The sequence below is a fragment of the Ictalurus punctatus genome, chromosome 26 (assembly GCF_001660625.3).
Source record: "Ictalurus punctatus breed USDA103 chromosome 26, Coco_2.0, whole genome shotgun sequence".
Taxonomy (NCBI): Eukaryota; Metazoa; Chordata; class Actinopteri; order Siluriformes; family Ictaluridae; genus Ictalurus; species Ictalurus punctatus.
Window position 1 is genome coordinate 18,534,821 of NC_030441.2, and position 20,334 is coordinate 18,555,154.

The window sequence follows — 20,334 nt, forward strand, 5'->3', positions numbered from 1 at the left end:
ATTGCTAATAAGGGCTGTGTCACATGCAGTGGCTGAGCTGGGTCACTGTTAAACTCTGCTACGTGATGGCCGTGCATCAACATGCATGGGGGTGTGGGGTGGGGTGGAGTGGGGTGGGGTGGGGGTTGATTGAGAGGGAATAGGAGAGAATGTAAGAAAATTATCATGCAAGTAGCAATGCTGGGAACCACTGGGGCAGATACAAAATCATCAGGTGGGTGGAGCATGAAAGGGGGCTGGGTTAACATTTCAAGACAAGGAGCGAACATGTTTGATTGACAGGTGGGGGGACAAACTTTTGTAGGGCCTCTATAAAAGTCGAATCAGGGCTCAGCAGCAACACGTAAAAATCTGAAGAAAGCTTTATCCTCTCATCTGATCACAACACTGTCCTGGTAAGTTTTGTGTGTGTGTGTGTGTGTGTGTGAGAGAGATTATCTCTCTTCAGGTGGCTCAGGTTCTTCTCACATGGGACTGTGATGGGTTTTTACAGAATAACTTGCAAAAACACATTTGCAGTTTCACTTTAATTTAACCAATAATTAATTCGAGAAAATGATTCAACCTTTGTGTTATGATTCTGAGAGATGTGCATTTGTGTGTGTGTGTGTGTGTGAGAGAGAGAGAGAGAGAGATATTCCACTCTGTATCCTCACAGTTAATTCCTCAAGGTCATAAAAATGTATTTAAAATGTTGCTTATTATGTTTCATATTAAACAAAGGGCTTTATACATTAAATATACTGACTTTTAATGATGCTTTTGAAATGACACAAAACAAAACAGATAAATAAAAGTAACTCTGGTATATATATATATATATATATATATATATATATATATATATATATATATATATATATATATATATATATATATATATTTTTTTTTTTTTCAAAAAAACAAAACAAAAAAAGTCCAGCTGGTTTAGTAGCAGATGTGTATACAGGTAGTTTGTCCTTACATGACCTCCAGCTTCTGACTATGTTGTGTTGTGCTGTGTTTTTTTGTGTGCGCGTGTGCGTGTGTGTGTGCAGAAAATGTCTGACTTTGACACTGTTCTGACGAGCTGGGGCAGCATGGAAGCCAACTATGCTGCCATTGGAGGAGAAGTTCTGGGCCGGTCAGTACCGAACCACTTTTCCAAAAACCTCTTTTGGGACGTCTTTCCGAAAAGCACTATAGCACAAAAGATCAATTAATAATGACAGGTTATACTCAATTGAAGTTATTACTAAAGATAGAACTATGCTGTGCTTTTATCACTGGAAACTTTGTGAGATGTAAGAGGGGGTGGGTTGGTCACAATTAAGCTCTCAGCAGTAAAGAAAGAAAGAAAGAAAAAAAACTACAACAGGAACTTGCACACGTCAGGATGGGGGCAGAAGATGATAATGAGAGCGAGAATACGTAGTTCTCAGGAAACGTCAGGAAAACAGGATCCAGTTGGTAGCATGATAGGTAAAAGTAGGTTTTAGTGTTATAAAGAATCACTTGATCAGTGACGAAAGGAGTTTAGTGATCAATAAATGAATTTCCAACACAACACACTTCTAAGCAAGCAATAACTTTTCCGACAGGGGCTGTAGTTCGGCAGATCGTTGGGCTCAAGTTTGTCATACTGAATGTAATTCATCGATCAAACAAGCTTCAGAGACTGATCAACCTTCTTAACTGGCCTTTTAATATAAGCCCGTGTTATGATGCAGCATGAATGGCAAATATAAACAAATAATAAACTTACAAAAATTACAAAAAATGAAAGAACATCCTGTTGTGTTCTGTTCTGAAGCAGCAGAACTGTCATGCACTTGCAAGTTATAGTGACTAAGTTCCTGAACATTTAAAGTGAGTTCTCAAACCCTTTAGTTCTTTAAAAGATTCCAGAACATTGGTGCGGCTTGCACGTTGCGGTGCTTTTGAGAATGAGGGTCTGAAACCTACTACCGGGTTAGACTGGATTTGGCTATTCTGAGAAAGGATGGATGTAGCCAGGGCTTTGCCGACCTGCTTTCTCCCCTGTGGAGTTTTCCCGTCTCTGAGTACACAGAGGTAACAGGATGCTGATGTAGTCCGAGCTCACAGCATGGACAATAGTCTCTTTCATTTCATCTCTCCATCTCTCGCTGGTCTCAAAAGGAAACCAGGACTTTTAGTAGGCTTAGATTGCCGTCTTGATAGCTTTTACCTTTGTTTTCTAATGGTTCTCGCTCACTTCATCTTGCTCCACCGTTCTCGGTGATCGAGTATGCACGGTCGACTCACAGTCTCTTACTCGGTTATTGAATAACTGCTCCCTTTTTTCAGTCTGTTCGTGGAGCACCCTGAAACCCAGAAACTCTTCCCTAAGTTTGCTGGGATCTCCGCTGCTGATGCGGCTGGAAATCCGGCGGTCAAGGCACATGGAGAAACCGTCCTGAAAAAACTGGGCGAGCTCATCAAGGCAAAAGGAAACCATGCCGACATCCTCAAACCACTAGCTACATCCCATGCCAACATACACAAGATCACCATTACCAACTTCAAGGTACATTTACGGCATTTGGCAGACGTTCTTATCCAGAGCGACTTGCATTTATCTCATTTATACATCTGAGCAGTTGAGGGTTAAGGGCCTTGCACAAGGGCCCAACAGTGGTAGCTTGGTGGTGCTGGGGTTAGAACTCATGACCTTCTGGTCAGAAGTCCAATGGTGATGGACCACCGCCACATTGTTGCACTCATCTCTCAGAAGGATGTTAGGGGTCTTGCTCATGCTGACCTTCTGTACAGTAGCCCAGAGCTGTAATCACTATTAGAGTCACTACTCAAACACACTACTGATCATCAATCCCTCTGTCCCGCTCTCTTTCTTTATATCAGCTGATCAGCGAAATCATCATTAAGGTGATGGCAGAGAAGGGCCTGCTGAACAGCGGCGGGCAGGACGCCATGAGAAGGGTGTTGGCTGCCGTCATCAACGACATAGACGTCTACTACAAGGAGCTCGGCTTCGCCGGCTAGATGAACTTCGAACCCTTGAGTTCCTAATGTCGCCGGGGCCAAGTAAATGGGTGTTTATTTAGCCAGTGGGAGTAGAGTGTAATCAAGTCACTTCTAATAATTACTTTTTCTGTAAGCATTGTTGTAAACTGCATAGTAGCGAGCAGCAGCTGTGGAGCGCAGGACGAAATCAACACCCCACCTCGAAAAAGAGCCCGACAAAAGAGAGGACGCTGAAACGGGCAGAAATGAAACAACAAGGTGAAAGAAATTACTGAATTAATTACTGAGTCCAGAAGTCTGAGCCTCTGATTTGATCACTTATGCAAAAGTAATCGTGTTTTTCATTTTTATTTTACAATTAATAAACAAATTAATAATAAAAATAAACACAACGTTCATTACTAACAGAAGTCCAGAAGGGTTTTCTTATTGACCGAGTCATTCGGCGTGTACGTGCGCCATCGGTTGTGTGATTTTTACAGTCCCCGTATATACAGAAAGGTGTGTAAATAAGACATCCGGGAAGATTTTCGGAAATGGATCGGGTCTCCGTTTTACAACACTGGGGTTTGCTTATTAATAAGGATTAACAGTGAATGAGATTTATTAAAGCAGCTGTTTGTAACGCACTTGTACTCGTGCACCCGAATGCATTTCACAGCTTTATAAGAACCGCACAACTGCCAAGTGGTGTTGTGTTCATGTCTGGTTAGGGTCTCGGCCCAGGCCTACCGAAACGTAAAAACAAACCTGAGAAATTGGTACTGAAATAGAAAAGAAACACTGTTGGAAAGATGAGCGACACTCTAAACAGCTCAAATATACAGAGAAATGGTTTTGAATGACCACATCCGACAGATATCACTTCATTACAGTGAATTAACGTTAATGATACACCTCAACTGAGGTACTGAGTTCGTGTGGTTCAATTTTATCTCGACTCCTCAGATTATTTAGCAATAATGAACAGTAAAGTCTCTTCACTTAAATGTAATGAAAAAAAAACTGGACAAGAAGTAATCAGTGTGTGTGTGTGTGTGTGTGTGTGTGTGTGTGAGAGAGAGAGTGTGAGACATGCTTATGAATGTGCAGTCCTGCTGGTCTACATCTATCTCTATTCAGTATCATTAACATACTTTGATGTGTGATTAAGCAATGATCATTAATAAAAATCTCTCGCTCACAAAGTCCACGCTGCCTTGTGTCCTTCCTGTCTCAGTCACATGCGAGGTGTAAAAAGCGACACCTTCACGTGTCGGTACCTAGTCTGAGTAAACCAACACAAACGAACTGGAACAAACCTCTTAAAACATCTTAGGGAGTTTTTCCTCGCCACCGTCGCCACTCAGTGTCTTGCTCAGTTGGGATAAATTCACTCCTTTAATATCTGTACACCGTGTTGATATTTCTGTAAAGCTGCTTTGAGACAATGTCTACTGTAAAAAGCGCTATACAAATAAAATTGAATTGAAGTGAATTTGTTCAACAGTTCAATAATTACACATGACACATGAAGGAGTGAACCCACTGTTAGGTCTAGATTGCTTTGCGCTTGCTGTAAAAGTCAGCGGTGAACGAGCTGTTGCTATAGAAACGATAACGTATTAGAACCAGCGCGTTAATATAAAGCTGTGATTTGCAGCTGCGCTACTGACAGAGCCGCTGTTGTTGAAAATTAAACCAACACCTTCTCACCAATTAGCACAGCGGTATAAAGAACATCATGTCCTGGTGTTTATTATTATTATTATTATTATTAATATAAGTATTATATATATATATATATATACACACCTTCCCTCCCAGTACTTTACTACCACGACCATAACAGTGCTTAACCAATAAGAACAAAGGATGTAGGAAGAGGAACTGAAACAGCAGTCTCCACAAAATGGCTGCTCAGGGAAATGGTTTGGGATTTTACCTCTTGGATCTGATAGATTAGATTAGATTAGATATAGTAATTTGCAACCACTATTGCTTTAGTGTGATTCAAAATCCAAAACACAAAAAAAATCCAAACCACAGTTTACACGGTGTGTGTTACTTTAAACTAACACACACACACACACACACACACACACACACACAGACAGACAAACACAGAGACACACCCAAGCATTTCCTTTGCGTCAGACATCTTCACACTGCTTATCACGGTTGTGGACGTCACTGAGGCAATGAAGCTCTCACTGATTTCTTGGCACCGAAAGAGAAAAAGAGAGAGAGACCAAAAGAGAGATATAGGTATATGGTATGATGGTATGTGTATAAAAACTATGTGAGTTAAGTCACGTCTGTAATGGCTGAAACGGTCTAGTGTTACACTTAAGTGCGTGTGTGCTGCACGTGCCGTTGTCTTTCCTTTCCGCCATTCCAACACACTACTGATCTGTGACGATTGTTAGCGCTTGAGCCAGTGACCTTAACGGTTCAAATACTTATCGAGTGTTGTTTATAACGGACGTTATTTTGATTCTGAATGGGATTTCGTGTTATCTTGTTATGTCCGTTTGGTTTTTTTTCCACGTTCAGGAAAGTACTGTACAAGTACACCTGTCGTTCTGGAGCCGGCTGTCTCGGGCGCGAGCGGCGTGTTAACATCGTTCCTTTACCTGGGAACGTGTCGACCGAGTGAACAGTTCATTTGAGTGCAGGTTCAGTTAATGGTTGGTATCAGGGACGTCATACGTTTCTGATCCCTGTGAACCGCCACATGAGTTTGGATTGGACCTGCGTTCTGATCTGGCTCGTTCATCATTTCTTACACACGCCATGAACGCGTGTTTGATGTTGGCCGACCTGACATGGAGATTGCAAACATACTCATAAACATCAATATCGTATCAGAATTACAGAGCCCGTCAACGTTAATGAGAATGCGCTTATTGTGAGGACGCGTCACGAGACAGAAAGCAAAAGAGCACCATCCATCTTTTATACTGCTTTATGCGGTTCAGGGTCACAGGGAACCTGGAGTCTATCCCAGGGAGCATGGGGCACAAGGCGGGGTACACCCTGGATAGGGTGAGAGTCCATCACAGGACACAATCACATACACACTCACACACCCATTCATACACTACAGACACTTTGGACACGCCAATCAGCCTACCATGCATGTCTTTGGACTGGGGAAGGAAACCCCTGCAGCACAGGGACGATGCACAAGAACACACAAACTCCGCACACACAGGTGGGAATTGAACCCCTGACCCTGGAGGCGTGAGGCAAACGTGCTAACCACTAAGCCATCGGTGCATACGAGCACGTAGGCTCTATTTTGTAAAACTTGCTGGAACCCGCAGGCATGGTGTGCAGGATGTGTTTAAGAACACAATTAACCCATTTAATCATTAGTACACCAGGATCAAAATACAGATCATAGAGGATTATCTATAGTCCCAGCGAGTCCAGACAAAGAGTGGAAAATAAAACCATGGGGAAAACACAAAAAAAAGCACAAGAGACGAGGCTGTTCAAACGGCACGTACAGTGGTGCTTCACACTTTGTGAACTAAATTTCCTGCATGAATATGACCGGAAACATCTTCCCATGTGCACACAAGTCCTAAAAGGAGATAAAGAGAACCCAGTTAATCAAACGAGACAAAGATATCACACTTTATCATTTATTTATTGAGGAAAATGATCCAGTATGACATATCTGTGAGGGGTAAAGTATGTGAACGTGTGTTTTCAGTGTGTGGTGCGACTCCTTGTGCAGTAATAACTGCAGATAAGCGTTCGGGGTAAGTGTTGATCATCTGCACGTCGGCTCGGAGGAGTTTTATCCCGTTCCTCAGTACAGAACGGCTTCGACTCTGGGGTGTTGGTGTGTTTCCTCACATGAACTGCTCGCTTCAGGTTCTTCCACAACATTTCTACTGGATTACGGTCAGGACTTTGACTCGGCCGTTCCAGAACATTCACTTTATTCTTCTTTAAGCGTTCTTTAGTAGAACGACTCGTGTGTTTAGGGTCGTTGTCTTGCTGCATGACCCGCTTTCTCTTCAGATTCAGTTCACGGACAGATGTCCTGATATTTTCCTTCAGTATTCACTGGTATAATTCACAATTTATTGTTCCATCAATGATGGCAATGCAGTGTTTTCCTTTCTCCAAACATAACGCGTCTCATTCAAACCAAAAATCCTATTTTGGTCTCCTCCGTCCAGAGAACTTTTTTCCAATAGCCTTCTGGTCCACGTGATGTTTAGTTCTTTTTGGAGAGCCGTGTCTTTCTCCTTGCGTCCCTGCCATGCACACTATTGATGTTTGGTGTTCTCCTGACGGTGGACTCATGAACATTAACCAATGTGAGAGAGGCCTTCAGTTGATTAGAAGTTACCCTGGGTTCCTCGGGGATTATTATACGTCTTACTCTTGGAGTGATCTTTGTTAGTCGAAGACTCCTGCGGAGGGTAACAATGGTATTCAACTTCCTCCATTTGTACACAATCTCTCTGACTGTGGATTGGTGGAGTCCAAACGCTTTAAAGATGGTTTTGTAACCTATTCATCAACTTTTTTTTTTTTTTGGAGATCCTCAGAAATCTCCTTTGTTCGTGCCATGAGACACTTCCACAAACGTGTTGTGAAGATCAGACTTGGCTAGCATCCTGTTCTTTAAATAAAACAGAGCGCTCACTCACCTGCTTCTCGTCCCATTGATCGAAAACACCTGACACTAATTTACCTTTCAAATTAAACTGCTAATCCTAAAGCTTCATATGCTTTTCCCACTCACAGATATGTAACACTGGATCATTTTCCACAAGAAATAAATGACTAAGTACAATATTTTTCTCGTTTCTTTAAATGGGTTCTCATTATATACTTTTAGGACTTGTGTGAAAGTCTGATGTTGTTTTCGGTCACATTTATGCAGAAATATAGAAAAAAAATTGTAGACTAAACGTGCATAAACACACACACAGTATTTCAACAACTCGTGTTTAACTTGTGCCACACTACAAGTTTTATATGATGTTGAACATGAGATGCAGATATCAAGGCAGATTTGACTGATTTATCCCCCACACTACAAGATTTCCTGAACGATGGTCCTGACACCCTGCAGAATTTCTTGCGAGCAAACATGATATCTGATCAAAGCAAACATGGCAGACTAAAGCTCTTGCTGTTGAGAAACAAAAGTTAACAGACAGTGTAAAGCAGTTGTCACCGACCCTGTTCCTGGAGATTTACCTTTAGCTCCAAACATAATCCTAATGGTGCCCACCTGACCATCTAATCATTGCCTTGAGAAGTTCTCCATCAACTAAAAGAGGTGTTAGATTTTGGTTGGAGATGAAACCTGTAGGAGGGTAGATCTCCTGGAAGAGGGTTGGTGACCGCTGGTGTACAGGGTATGGTAGGTCAATGGGGACAGAATCAATACAAATGTGCCACTTCCTCAACATGGAACTGAAGAACAAAGAGGTGCAGGCCCAGACCATGGGATGCTATTTATAGAGGAGCACCAGTATTCAAGGAGAAGCTAAAGGCAGGGTCCAGAAGGGGTCTAGACCAGAGATAGTGGTGGTGTATTTGGTCAGAGCCTGAGGTGATGTTACTATTTGTGCAACATGAAAAGTGGCATTGGTACGGCTGTTAATTATAGAATTGCTTTAGTGGGGGTTACAAGGTCGACATAATACCATGTCAATGACCAAACAACCAAATAGTAAGCCAAGTGGCAGTCCCTTTCCTAAATTAGACTTGAGCCAATACACTGTGCAGACCAACTGTCAGAATCTTCACTATCACACAGTTGTTTTAGGCCCCTATCACACGGCCGAGTACCCACTTAATGTGAGTCTCACTGGCTCCAGTGCCTCTCTGGGAGGTCATTGTCCTCAATGAAAAGGAGCATCTGGTTTCTGAGAATCCCAGCCCATCTACAGTGTCCTGTGTGTGTGTGTGTGTGTGTGTGTGTGTGTGTGTGTGTGTGTGTGTGTCTTTCTTTAGGGAAACTGTCTGATTGTGTAAAGGAAAAAATGAGATAGTGTCTTCTGAATGTTTCCTTTGGGGCTTAGATGTGTGTGAGGAAGAGTCCAGGCAGGAAAGTGGAGATGACAGTACAAGCGCACACACACACACACACACACACACACACACGGATTTCCCTAGCGGCACTACGAATTGTGCTAACACTCACACGGTAGGAAAACCTCAGCTGTTTATAAAATGACTGTGTATCATTTGCAACCAAAAGCATTGTAGCGTTAACCCGCATAATCTGATATAATTTCATTCAGAATTCTGTCCGTGACATAAATAAAGAGCAGCGCAGCTCCTTCTCTTGCTCCTTTAAAACCATTAGAGCACGATCAAGCCCTTAGACGGTTCCCATTAGGAAAATGAATCACCAGGTTTAGTTCAGGGGGGGTGGTTTATGTGTGGCTTTTGGGTGTAACGCCTTATTGTGATTAGATTTCATTTCCCTGTGAAAAGTAATGTACGACATTTCGTTTGCATTTTTCAGTACTTTAATTACAGTTACAGTTATAAAACGCAATACTTTCAAGTTACATGTAGAATTTCAGTAAGGAATAAAAACACCAGCGATTATGCTCCTTTTAAACGTGATGACGAATCCCAGTGCCTGCTGCGCCCTTGTAAAAGGATGGCAGGAGCAACGATGGGCTGTTTTCAGCCAAGTCGAAATATTGCCATCACCCCTACCTTATGACACGTTCAGACAAGAACATCACTAAAATAGAATTTGCCTCCTTGTGGAAATAATTATCACCCTTTCAGTGGTAAATTATTAAAGCTCTCGTCACAGCAACATTCCCACGTTAGACTTCAGGCGAACTCACCAAGTTGCTGCTGCTGTTGTCTGATCTTACACAATTTATTTGAAATAACTTATTTCTATGGCAATTTAACATATCAAGTAATTAACAAGTAAATCGTTATTGATGAGGTTTTTTTTTTTTTTGAGTGATTGCCAAAGTAATCTGGGTGCAGTTTTAAAAAGTAACTAGTAAAGATAGTTAAAGATAGGTGAAGTTCGTCTCGACAAACTTGGATGGTGGCTCGAGAAAGCAAGACAGCTAAACAGCGTCCCAATACTTCTGGAGCCAGGTGTCGTCCCAATACTTTTGGAGCTAGACGGCGTTCCGATACTTAAAGGCTTCGGGCCATGTGCACTCATCTGTGTGAGAGTTCTGACAGTTGGAGCCAGGCTCTGAACATTCCCTCAATGTAAGGGAACGGGAATTTTTAGGAATTTTCCATCGTCTGCAATGGGAATACCGGGAATTCCGATCAGTTTGGAAAAATAGAGCCTGACCAGTGTGACCGGCCAGAAGGACTGTTTCTCGGAAGTAGCTTGAAAGCTCACGGAGTTAGAACAGCCAGAAATGTTCAATGCAAGTCAGTGGGAATTTTGGCCACTTTGAGCTTCTGTACCGGGAATTCCGACCAATTAGAAAAGTCATAGCACTCCTCTCCTCGATAAACCGATCGATTCGACACCTCATTCATGGAACTATGACGAACAAAATAATAAGTATGCAAGAGAACAATAGTGATGCTTTGCAAGCACCACTAATAATAATAATAATAATAAGCCTATAAAACAGAACAGTACCTTGGCTTTCTCAAGTCAATATAATGAACAATTTCTCAGAGTAACAGGTTATGAGTAAGCAGAGCATGCAGAGGTGCTTTGACTGGCTTACGTGCACATGTTCAAACATCTGAGTGTTGTGTGCATCTACAGTGCTGCGAGTCAGCCAGGTTACCGGCAAATGCTACCTGTTTGAGGCAGGGAGGTGTGTTCACTTGTGTTCTGGGTAAAGTTCGGAGCATTCTTCTGCACGTTTCAGACCGTTATTACCGGAATGTCATTCATTATTCGGACTCCCAACATGCCTGTGATGCCCATGAACGGTCTCAGGAAGCTATAATGACCTGAAGAGGGTCAGCCCCTTGTCCATGTGGTACTTTGTTTTTCTGTTTTAAAAGATGCAAGTTCAGGCTATATTCAAATTACCGTTTAAAAAAAAAAAAAAACAACCCGCAGGCAAACACACACCGCCCATTGTGAGGAGTCCTGCACGAATAGGAAGCGGAGGGAGAAAGCAGTACGTGCATACAGAAACGTAGCTACTGCTAGTCTTGCTCCACCAATCTCTCAGCACCTGGTGACACACACACACACACACACACAGCTCAGTAACTGAAGGTGCCCCTGTTTGGTGGCCCAGGACAAAAGGCTGGCCTACAGAGAGAGAGAGAGAGAGCAATTGTGGGGTTAGAAGTGAAGCAGATTACAGCTACTTATTTCAATACCGCCAGAACCCACGAGATTATTATGGCAAATAAGGTGAGAAATGTGACTTAGTGCAGCTGAAACAGTTTTTTTTTCTTACTGTCACTGGATCAGCTTTGTTTGTGTGTATATTTATGCAAGGCAGGATATCTGGACACGTGCTTGTTCCAGCACACATGGCCAGAGATAAGGTGGTCACCATAGGGGTCAGACCATGAGAGAGAGAGAGAGAGATGGGGAGAGAGAGAGAGAGAAGAATACAGGCAATTGAGAACATAAAAGCGCTTTTTTCTTTCTCAGGTATACTGGATAAAGTTTCTCCTGAGGGAATTCAGAGTACAGATATCTAGTGCACAGGTTAGTTGGCGACGGGTGCAGTTGCAAAGACAGAAAGGGGGGGGGGGGGGGGGGGGGGGTGATCTCTCCATTTCAAGGTTATTGAAGTACAGTGACCTATATGCAGGTTTATATTGCAAAAATAAAAGGGGTTTACAGTAAATGTGCTAAATTTACAAATAAAAATGAATTAAAAATTCAAATATATATATTTTTTTTCTGGTACATTTGTTTTAGCTCCCTCGCAATTCTATCGCGAAGTGTCCCAGGACTTTTTTTTTTTCTTCTAAAACTTACACAAGTCTTTGAGTATCTTGAAAAGTGCTCTATAAATAAAGTGTACTGTTATTATTATTATTAAAACTTCTTAACCTGACATTTAAACAGGCTTATGCATTTTAATTAGAAAACAGCAACAGTTTCTGATGAACAATAAATGTGGAAACAGATTGCAGAAGGTCTGTGGAAATAAAAGCGTGAAATGTGTCCATTATGCACAAAGAATTAACGAAAGACAAAGAGAGAGAGAGAGAGAGAGAGAGAGAGAGAGAGAGAGAGAGAGAGAGAGAAAAGCAAGCGTAAGAGAACGAAAGAAAAAAAACAACATGAGGAAGAAAGAGAAAGAAAGTAAGAGTAAGAGAAAGAGAGAATGAAAAAAATGGAGAGAAAGAGAAATAAAGTAGAAAAAAGGAAGAAAGCTCACTCTGCAGTTCGCTACTCGTATCCACACAGTAGGGACGGGAAACATCACATCAGCGCAATAAACATCAATTCAATTCGATTTTTATTTGTACAGTGCTTTTAACAATGGTCATTGTCACTGGATGAAATGGAAACTTTGAAGTGCTTTGAAGCCTCCATCAATAAATACATCCGGATACTGCTATTTATTGATAGAGACTTCAAAGCATGTGTGCTTCGTCGTTTTATTTTTAGAGGGAAATTTCAGGTTGTTTTTTCGTAATAACGTAGCACTACTTTTCTGGTGTCACTACGCCGACACATCAGCATTAGTAGTGAAGATGACATTTATTTATTTCTTTTAACGCCATGTCAGCATCAATGGCTATTTTCATTACAAGATCAGGGTGGGTACGACGATGATAGTTTTTAGTGAAGATTATAAACGTCAGAAGGTCTTATCAATCCTATCAGTTTAGCACACGTCTGCTAGCTGGCTGCAGTTTTTGCAACTACTGGAATTGCTGAAATCGCACAAAATGTGTTTTGCACGTTCTTTCACAGCGATATCGGTAGCCTTCGCACTTTCCCGTTGAGGAACATCATTTTGAAATTGTACTACAAATTGTAGATGCAGTTTTTCACAGATTGGTGAACCTCTGCCCATCTTTACTTCTGAAAGACTCCGCCTCTCTCAGATCCTCTTTTTATACCCAATCATCTTACTGACCTGTTCCCAATTAACCTCCAGTCGTTTCTTTTTACTTCTCCAGCCTTTTGTCGAACCCCTGTCCCAAATTTTTTGAGATCATATTCAAACCCCCCCCCAAACGGTCCATTTTCTCAGTTTAAACATTTGAAAGAAAACGTATGTTCTATTCTGAATAGCATACGGGTTTATGAGATTCACAAATCACCGCGTTCTGTTTTTATTTACATTCTACACAGCGTCCCAACTTTTGTGGAATTGGGGTGCAGAACACCGCTGCCCTGATGCACAACCAATTAAGACTGAAAGTGAGACAGAAAGAGCTCAGGGTTTAATAATGAACACTCCAGAAACAGAGAGACACCGGCTGTGAGAGAATAAAGAACTGATGAAGTCATACAGCTACTATAATATACACATCTACACCCCGCCCACAGGTATTTATTTGTACACAGCGCCACCTGCTGTCTCTAAGGTGAAGTGAAATGAAATGTGTTGACTGCCATTTATTTTTAACCTTCAGACATTGTCTACTTTTATTTTTGAGATACCCAACAGTCAATAATAATAATAATAATAATAATAATAATGCCCAATACTGGAATAGATATGTGGCATCTCGGATCATATTTCGGTACAGATAGTAAGAGAGACATGGAACAAAAAGCTAGATGAATAAAAAATGCTAAACTTGAGAAAGCCTGTTATCTACAGGCTAAACGACTAAAATGTTCAGTCTTGTAAATTGAACAGTGAATAAATACGAATTCTTGTTGATAATTCAGGATTAAAAAAAATAAATAAAAATTTACGCTAAAAGTAGATTTGCAACCAGCTCTCTTTGGGACGAGACAATGATATAAAGAAATTCCTAAAACACTGAGCAACAGGTAAGATCTTCCATGATGTAATTTAAACCCATTACAGCTCAGGACATCTCTCCAGACTTTATCCAAATACGATATGACCACCCATGAAAATGATGACTCACGTAGAAGTTACAGTAAAACACACAGTTTACTCGCGCACGTGTCTTTTCTTCATTACGCCTTTTGTCACCTTAATAATGACACCGATCCAGTCAGGTGAAGATTCAACTCCACAGGGTTTTGAGAAGGTTCCCGTCAGCTCTGTTCCACTGTTCCGTGACTGGGTGAACAATTCAGCTTACAGTTTGTTGGTTTCAGTTTCAGTTGTGTGACAGTGCTCCATCAGATTCCTCAAACACGCCACACACAGATTAGACCTTATAGGACTTGGGCGTGTCAGTGCTGTGTACTGTTTAGAAACCAAGCACAAAAAGCAACCTCAGGGTCCGTTACAACAAACTGACCGTCGGCTTTCGCACCAAGTTAAATTCCTCCAGGTGGCACTGGTTATTGTTTTTGACTGTAGTCTAATTTTACTCTGTACCAGGGGTCAGTTACTCCCCAAGGTGCCTCATTTCATGCAAATTTATCAGATGCACTTTCCTGTGTTGGTAATCTGATAATTCTGTTCACCAGAAGAGCAACAGTCAGTATGCTCACACTTACGAAAGGTACACCGATATAACCGTGCACCTCAGAGGATATTTTTAGATGACCAGTCAAATTTATTTACTCAAACTCCTTTGATATCACATTAAAAGTCTGATTGTAAAGCCTCAAATGTAAACCTTGTCTGGGTTTTCCTCAAATTCCCTATTCTTACTATCGACTCTGCAGGCAACGCAGCAGGGATGTCTGGAAAGACACAGAACGGTAAAGAGGTGAGAGGTCAGTCCTCATACAGCTCAAAGGGCACAGTGCAGCGGGTCAGCGTGGACAGGTAGAGCGCTGTGGTCGCCAAGGGAGACTGACCGGCCGACACCTTCAGGATGGTGAGGAGCCTCGACGCTGCCATGCTAATGCCATCCTCTGTCTGTACGCATGAGAAAGAGAGAGAAAGAAAGAAAGAAAGAAAGAAAGAAAGAAAGAGACGTTATGTAGCCATCAGTGAGAGTACTGGTAGTCCCGTTGGCTGATACACTCCAAACCATGAATTATAGAAAAATATAACCCTCCGGGTCCTTTTTTCTTGAATAAACAATAGACTTTTTTTTTTTTTTTTTTTTCTTTTTTTTTTAAGTATAGTTTGTAGTGCAATATTCCAGGGAAGCTTAGTTTCCTAAACCCAGAGGTAATGAAACCGTTATACATTATCATGTTGGCGTTTAACATCAGTGAAAACGAGAACATTTACATAAGAATGTGTCCTGATACATATATTTGCTCTTCATACCATTCCATTTCATTTCTACGAACGGATGGAGACGAGTCCCGTGTGTGTTAACAGACACCGTCCAGGCTGTGCTCAGTACTGTATGACTGCGTCGTACCTGGTGTTCAGCGCAGATTACAGGGCAGCGGTGAGACGCAGCTAGTTTCTTCACGCTGAGCAAACGCTCCTGAGCCAGAGCACCACACCGCGCTGAGTAAACACACACACACACGTCGAGGGAAAACTATGATGACGACGCATAACCCGTTTTATATGTTAAATAAGTTCATGTATTTGGGGCGAAAAAAAAGTTTCAATAAAACTTGAAAAATGTGGTTGCTAGGTTGTAGGTAGTCGATTGCTAAGGAATCTAGGGTGTTAAACAGTTGCAGTCATTTTCCAGGGAATGACTTAGGTGTTAGTAGGTGCAGAAATGCAGTTTTAATTTTCTGTGTGTGTGTAATATATATATATATATAGACGAATAGAAAGAGACGTCACGTACCATCAGTGACCATGAAGCACACCTTCCCGAGGAAATAATCTGAACTCAGGTGATTGAGGGAATTCTCCACCACCTGAAGACTACAGACAGGCGAGAACAGAGACAAACAAGCCAGCATGGGTTAGAAAGATGATTAAGCTGGCCCACGTTCAATTTCCAAGTGTAAATGTAGTGGAATGAGATAGGGTAAGCGTGTGTCTGAGAGGAGAGTGCGATGGAGGTTACCTGCGCTCGAACAGGAGGTTCACTATAAACACCACCAGGTCCACACGTGGTCGAGTCTCACCGTTCTCGACAGGGAGAGGTAGTCTGCAAGCTAGCCGTCTGAAACGAGTTCGAATTTAAAATCATGAAGTGGTTGAATTTTTATGAGGAGCAACCTGATGCTTTAAAACAATACAGTAAAAAAAAGCTGATGTGATCCACCGCTAAGAGTTGTCAGCTCTCTCTGTTCTTTTCTGTCTCGATCAGCCCTATGCCAAAAGGACACGGAACGCGGGCTTTGGTCATTGCAAGGGTTAAGGGACTAAGTGTTGTCAATGTTGTGACATTGTGGCTATAACTGGAGATTTTTAGACCCCTTTAATCACTTCATTAAAAACAATGAATCTAGCAACAACTCTAGTGACTATTTGAGTAGACGACAGTGACCGTTCTACATTTATACTAGTTGAGAGAGGTTCATGCGACTCACCACCAGTGTGCAAATCCTAATTGCTGAGCTGTGCGAGCCGATGTTCTCAACGCCCAACTGCTGCGGTTCTCAACGCCCATTTGCCGAGCGACAAGGTTCTCACGATCCAAGCACTCTTCATTATTGTTCCCAATGACAAAGCTCTGATCTCCACTGTTCCCAACCACCAAACCCTGATTACTATGACTCCTAATGACCAATCCCTGATCTCTACTGTTCCCAACAACCAAAAACTAATCACCGTTTTCAACGGCCAATCACTGATCAGAATGGTTCCCAACAACCAGTCACTAACCTCATTTTCTAAATAATAAAAGCTAGCCGTTCCATCCATAACCATCTCCTTCACATCAGATTCCCAGCTACTCATTACCACTGCTTCACTTTGTCTGCGATATTAATAGAAATGATGGAACAGTCTGAAGAGCCAGGAACAAAGACTTCCTTCTAGTAGAAGTTATCAATTCTTCTCAATTCCTCAATAAAACTCTATTCTATTTAAAAAAAAAGAAAAAAGAAAAAAAGAAAAAGATGATCATTCTTTATCTACCAAAGTATCATGCAAATAACAACGGCAAATCAATGGACATGCAAATTAGCCCATGACGTCACTCGGCGATTGTAAAGGCATGTTGTGCTACAACAGCTTCCCCTGAAATGACTAGGCAACACTGAACACTGGTGGAAACCTCCAGCAGAAACAGAGAGACAGCTGGATTAGCTTGTATGGTTGATGAAGGTGAAATTGTGCATCTTGTGGATTTACTCACACGTTCACGTTGACGTCTTTTTCCCGCTTCACGATGGCGTCGGCTAGTTTGGACTGAAACTTCTCCTCGTTTTCAACCAACTTTTGTAAGGCAAAAGCACAAACATTACAGTTATATCGATGGAGGAAACAATGGGTTAATGTTTTATTTAATAAATAAATAAATAGATAGATAGATAGATAGATAGATAGATAAATACCCTGAAGCTAGGTCCACTGAATTTAGCCAATTGATAGTTAACTGTAGCTATAAACAAGTGTTTAGGTGTTAGCACAACACACACACATCTTAGCTGGCTACTTACTAAAACGGTTGCAGTATTCGGTTCAGGTATTTTGCTGTAAGGTGCCAGTAACGCCATGTTGCATTAAATTATCTTTTGAAACTCAACGCATTTTCAGACAAGACTGTACTTCCTGCTGCCGCCACTTCTTTTCAAAGACGCTGTCGTCACTTCCGTCGTCATTTCCACCTAACGCTTTGCTACCCACTTGTGGACGTGTGGAACATTATTCCTGTCACAAAATATCCTGTCCGACTAGCGGTTTGATGCTAAGTGTATTTGTAATTGTAATAATGTTCTTAATGATTTGCCAACAAATATAAATTCGTTAAATATAAATGGTGAATGTCGATATTCCTGACTGCTTTGTCTCGTTTTGCTCGGCCACTTTTTCCTTCACACATTTCGCAATGAGAGATTTAACAGCTAGCTGGCGTGCTAGCTTAGTTGTTTCCCCTCAGTCCTCAAGTATACCCGGTTGCCTAGCAACAGTGTTCTCACAGCTCGAACAGCGGCCATTTTGCGTTCAGGCGGTCAAACCAGCGACACACTGAGAAAGCAAACTAAAAATCTTTAAACATTTTAGGCTGTAAATTTCCAAACGTCTTTATTTAACTTGTATAGCATTTGATGTGTCAGATTTCTCCAGAAAACTTAACATCAAACTGGAAATAAACAAAACAAAACAAACAGTTGTGCACACAGCATACTATAGTAGAAACAGTTGGCTTTTGTGAGATACAACCTGGACGTACAAATAAGCATGGACAAAAGAAAGTGGTATTGTTTGTTTCCAAAGAAAAAACGAAGGCTACCTCTCAAAACATCATGGTGGTGTAGTGAATTAACAAACCAACAACATTACTGAGTACACAAGGATGAGTGTTGGGAAGTAGCCAAAGTTTTATATTCACAGTTGCTGCTCAGGAGGTTTGGTCTAAACATTCATGTATAAACTCAAACTTTTCATTGCACCCCCAAAAAAAACAACCAAAAAACAGCTTTCAAACTAATCTAAATAAAAATAAAAACACTATGAAACTGAAAGCACTGGTTAACAAGCAAACTTTAAGAGCATGATTATCTTGGTTTCAGGATCGTAGCATTAATAGCTTTCGATCGTCTTTATCGCTCATGATTCAGATTCGGACTTCGTTGAGGAAACATTGTGCTAGAATAAAGAAAATACAAATATTTCAAGGCTGTGAGGCTCCACGGGCTGAGATCTACATTCCCGGTCGAGAAGGAAACGCCTACTCCTTTACCTTTAAAAAGGAAAATTCATTATAAGTTCGTGTGAACGTACACGGGGACCAAATTCATTACCTCTCCAAGACAGGACCGGTTTGGGACAATTACTTTTTTTTTTTTTTTTTTTTTTTAAGTTATTCATGATTTTGGAAAATTTGGGCACATGATTAAAGAATATTTCGTAGTCTTAAACGTTGAGAAATGAACAAAAATCTTATTTAAAGGACAACGTTATCAATCTTTTATTTTTTTTTAAATCTAATTGCCATCGGTACCATATGTGCAGTTACCATAAACGATAAGACACATTTCCATGTACCGAGGTATCTTTGTAATGTAAGTCTAAGGGAACTCCCCATAGGGAGTCAATAACGGTCAATAACTGCCCCAAAAACATTGTGTTCTGCTGCGTGTACAGGAAAACATGTTAAAACCTTTGCTCGTGATATGTACGCTACAGATGTGCTAACTAGCGATTAGTTTGCTGGAATACTCCATTAAGTTGGCTAGTAGTTGTCTGCAGAAAATCGTGCACATTTTTTGGGGTTCCAGCTTAAACCAGCTTGTTAACGAATAACTCCAGGTTCATAGTAACTGTAAAAACATCCTAAGCATCAGTTATCATTTGTTTAATAACAGTAACAACAAACAAACAAAAACAAAAAAAGCTCTTTTTGTGAAAGAAAATACACATTTGTGGTAGGTGAACATCTCGAGGAATGTTATTCCTCACATTAACTCGCTGTAACATGGATGAAGTTGGCGCCCCCCCCCCCCCCTCCCCCTACTTTGGTTGGCTGGCAGATTGCAGGTCGCTCCCTCCGTATAGGTCTGAATGCATAACATGAGTGAACAATCTCTGGTCCTGTACATCCTCCCACTTGCCTAATAAGTCTGGTCAAAACAGGTACGTTAGAGCACAAGAAACTTCTAATACACACATGCACACAGGCAAATCTGGCAGAATCTATTCGCAAATGTTATTCAGGCACCCGTCATTTTCACTCAAACTCAAATTTAAAAAAAAGAAAAAAAAATCAAGTGCACAACTTTTCTCTCAAGTCCTCTATTCTTCAATCTGCTGCCAACGAGTTATAACTCTGCAGATTGGGTCAGATGTCATGCAGAGACCCAGCTCAGTACAATTGTATTGGATAACAGGCCCGGTTGGATAAATGACCTCTATCTGCAACCATGAAGACCCTAGCCTTAGCTTTATCAAAGATGGCTGACTGGGTGTAAAATTTAATGGACGTATTACGCCAGTTAAACGTATTTCATAAGGAGTCCACTGTAATCCGTGACGATTACGGTTTTCCGTCACATAACTATCTGTTAACTACACCTGGACAAGTTAGTCAGCTAGTTAAAGGTGGCTAAGGCTGGAGAAACTGTTGTTGAGGTAGCCAACATTAAACTTGACTGTTAGTGAAATTAAATGGATCACTTTTTGAACGTGACAGCTATTAGCATAGTTACACATTATCTAACGGTGGGGCTTCACACACACTGCAGATCTCACGCTGATTTTTTTTTTCATTGGACTGGACTTCGAGAACAAGACCTTGAGGGAAGTCTGTGAAAAATATTTA

General features: G+C 41.3%; 2 protein-coding genes and 1 long non-coding RNA gene across 5 annotated transcripts; 2 read left to right on the forward strand and 1 right to left on the reverse strand.

Moving 5' to 3' along the window:
* Nucleotides 1–178: 178 nt before the first annotated feature.
* mb (myoglobin) lies at nucleotides 179–3,387 on the forward strand. The gene is made up of 4 exons (NM_001200597.2): nucleotides 179–395; nucleotides 1,038–1,123; nucleotides 2,308–2,527; nucleotides 2,863–3,387. Exons 2-4 carry the CDS (start codon nucleotides 1,041–1,043, stop codon nucleotides 3,001–3,003), a joined length of 444 nt encoding a protein of 147 aa, NP_001187526.2. The 5' UTR covers nucleotides 179–395; nucleotides 1,038–1,040; the 3' UTR covers nucleotides 3,004–3,387.
* A 7,511-nt stretch (nucleotides 3,388–10,898) lies between these two features.
* LOC124626352 (uncharacterized) lies at nucleotides 10,899–14,808 on the forward strand. Its single transcript, XR_006981123.2, has 2 exons — nucleotides 10,899–11,326; nucleotides 14,705–14,808. It is a non-coding gene; the product is annotated as an uncharacterized LOC124626352 (long non-coding RNA).
* pane1 (proliferation associated nuclear element) lies at nucleotides 14,572–20,318 on the reverse strand. Of its 3 annotated transcripts, none has more exons than XM_047151134.2 (6): nucleotides 17,408–20,318; nucleotides 17,209–17,288; nucleotides 15,970–16,068; nucleotides 15,745–15,824; nucleotides 15,358–15,449; nucleotides 14,572–14,900 (listed from the first exon to the last, which is right to left on the reverse strand). In XM_047151134.2, exons 1-6 carry the CDS (start codon nucleotides 17,567–17,569, stop codon nucleotides 14,757–14,759), a joined length of 657 nt encoding a protein of 218 aa, XP_047007090.1. In that variant the 5' UTR covers nucleotides 17,570–20,318; the 3' UTR covers nucleotides 14,572–14,756.
* Nucleotides 20,319–20,334: the final 16 nt, after the last annotated feature.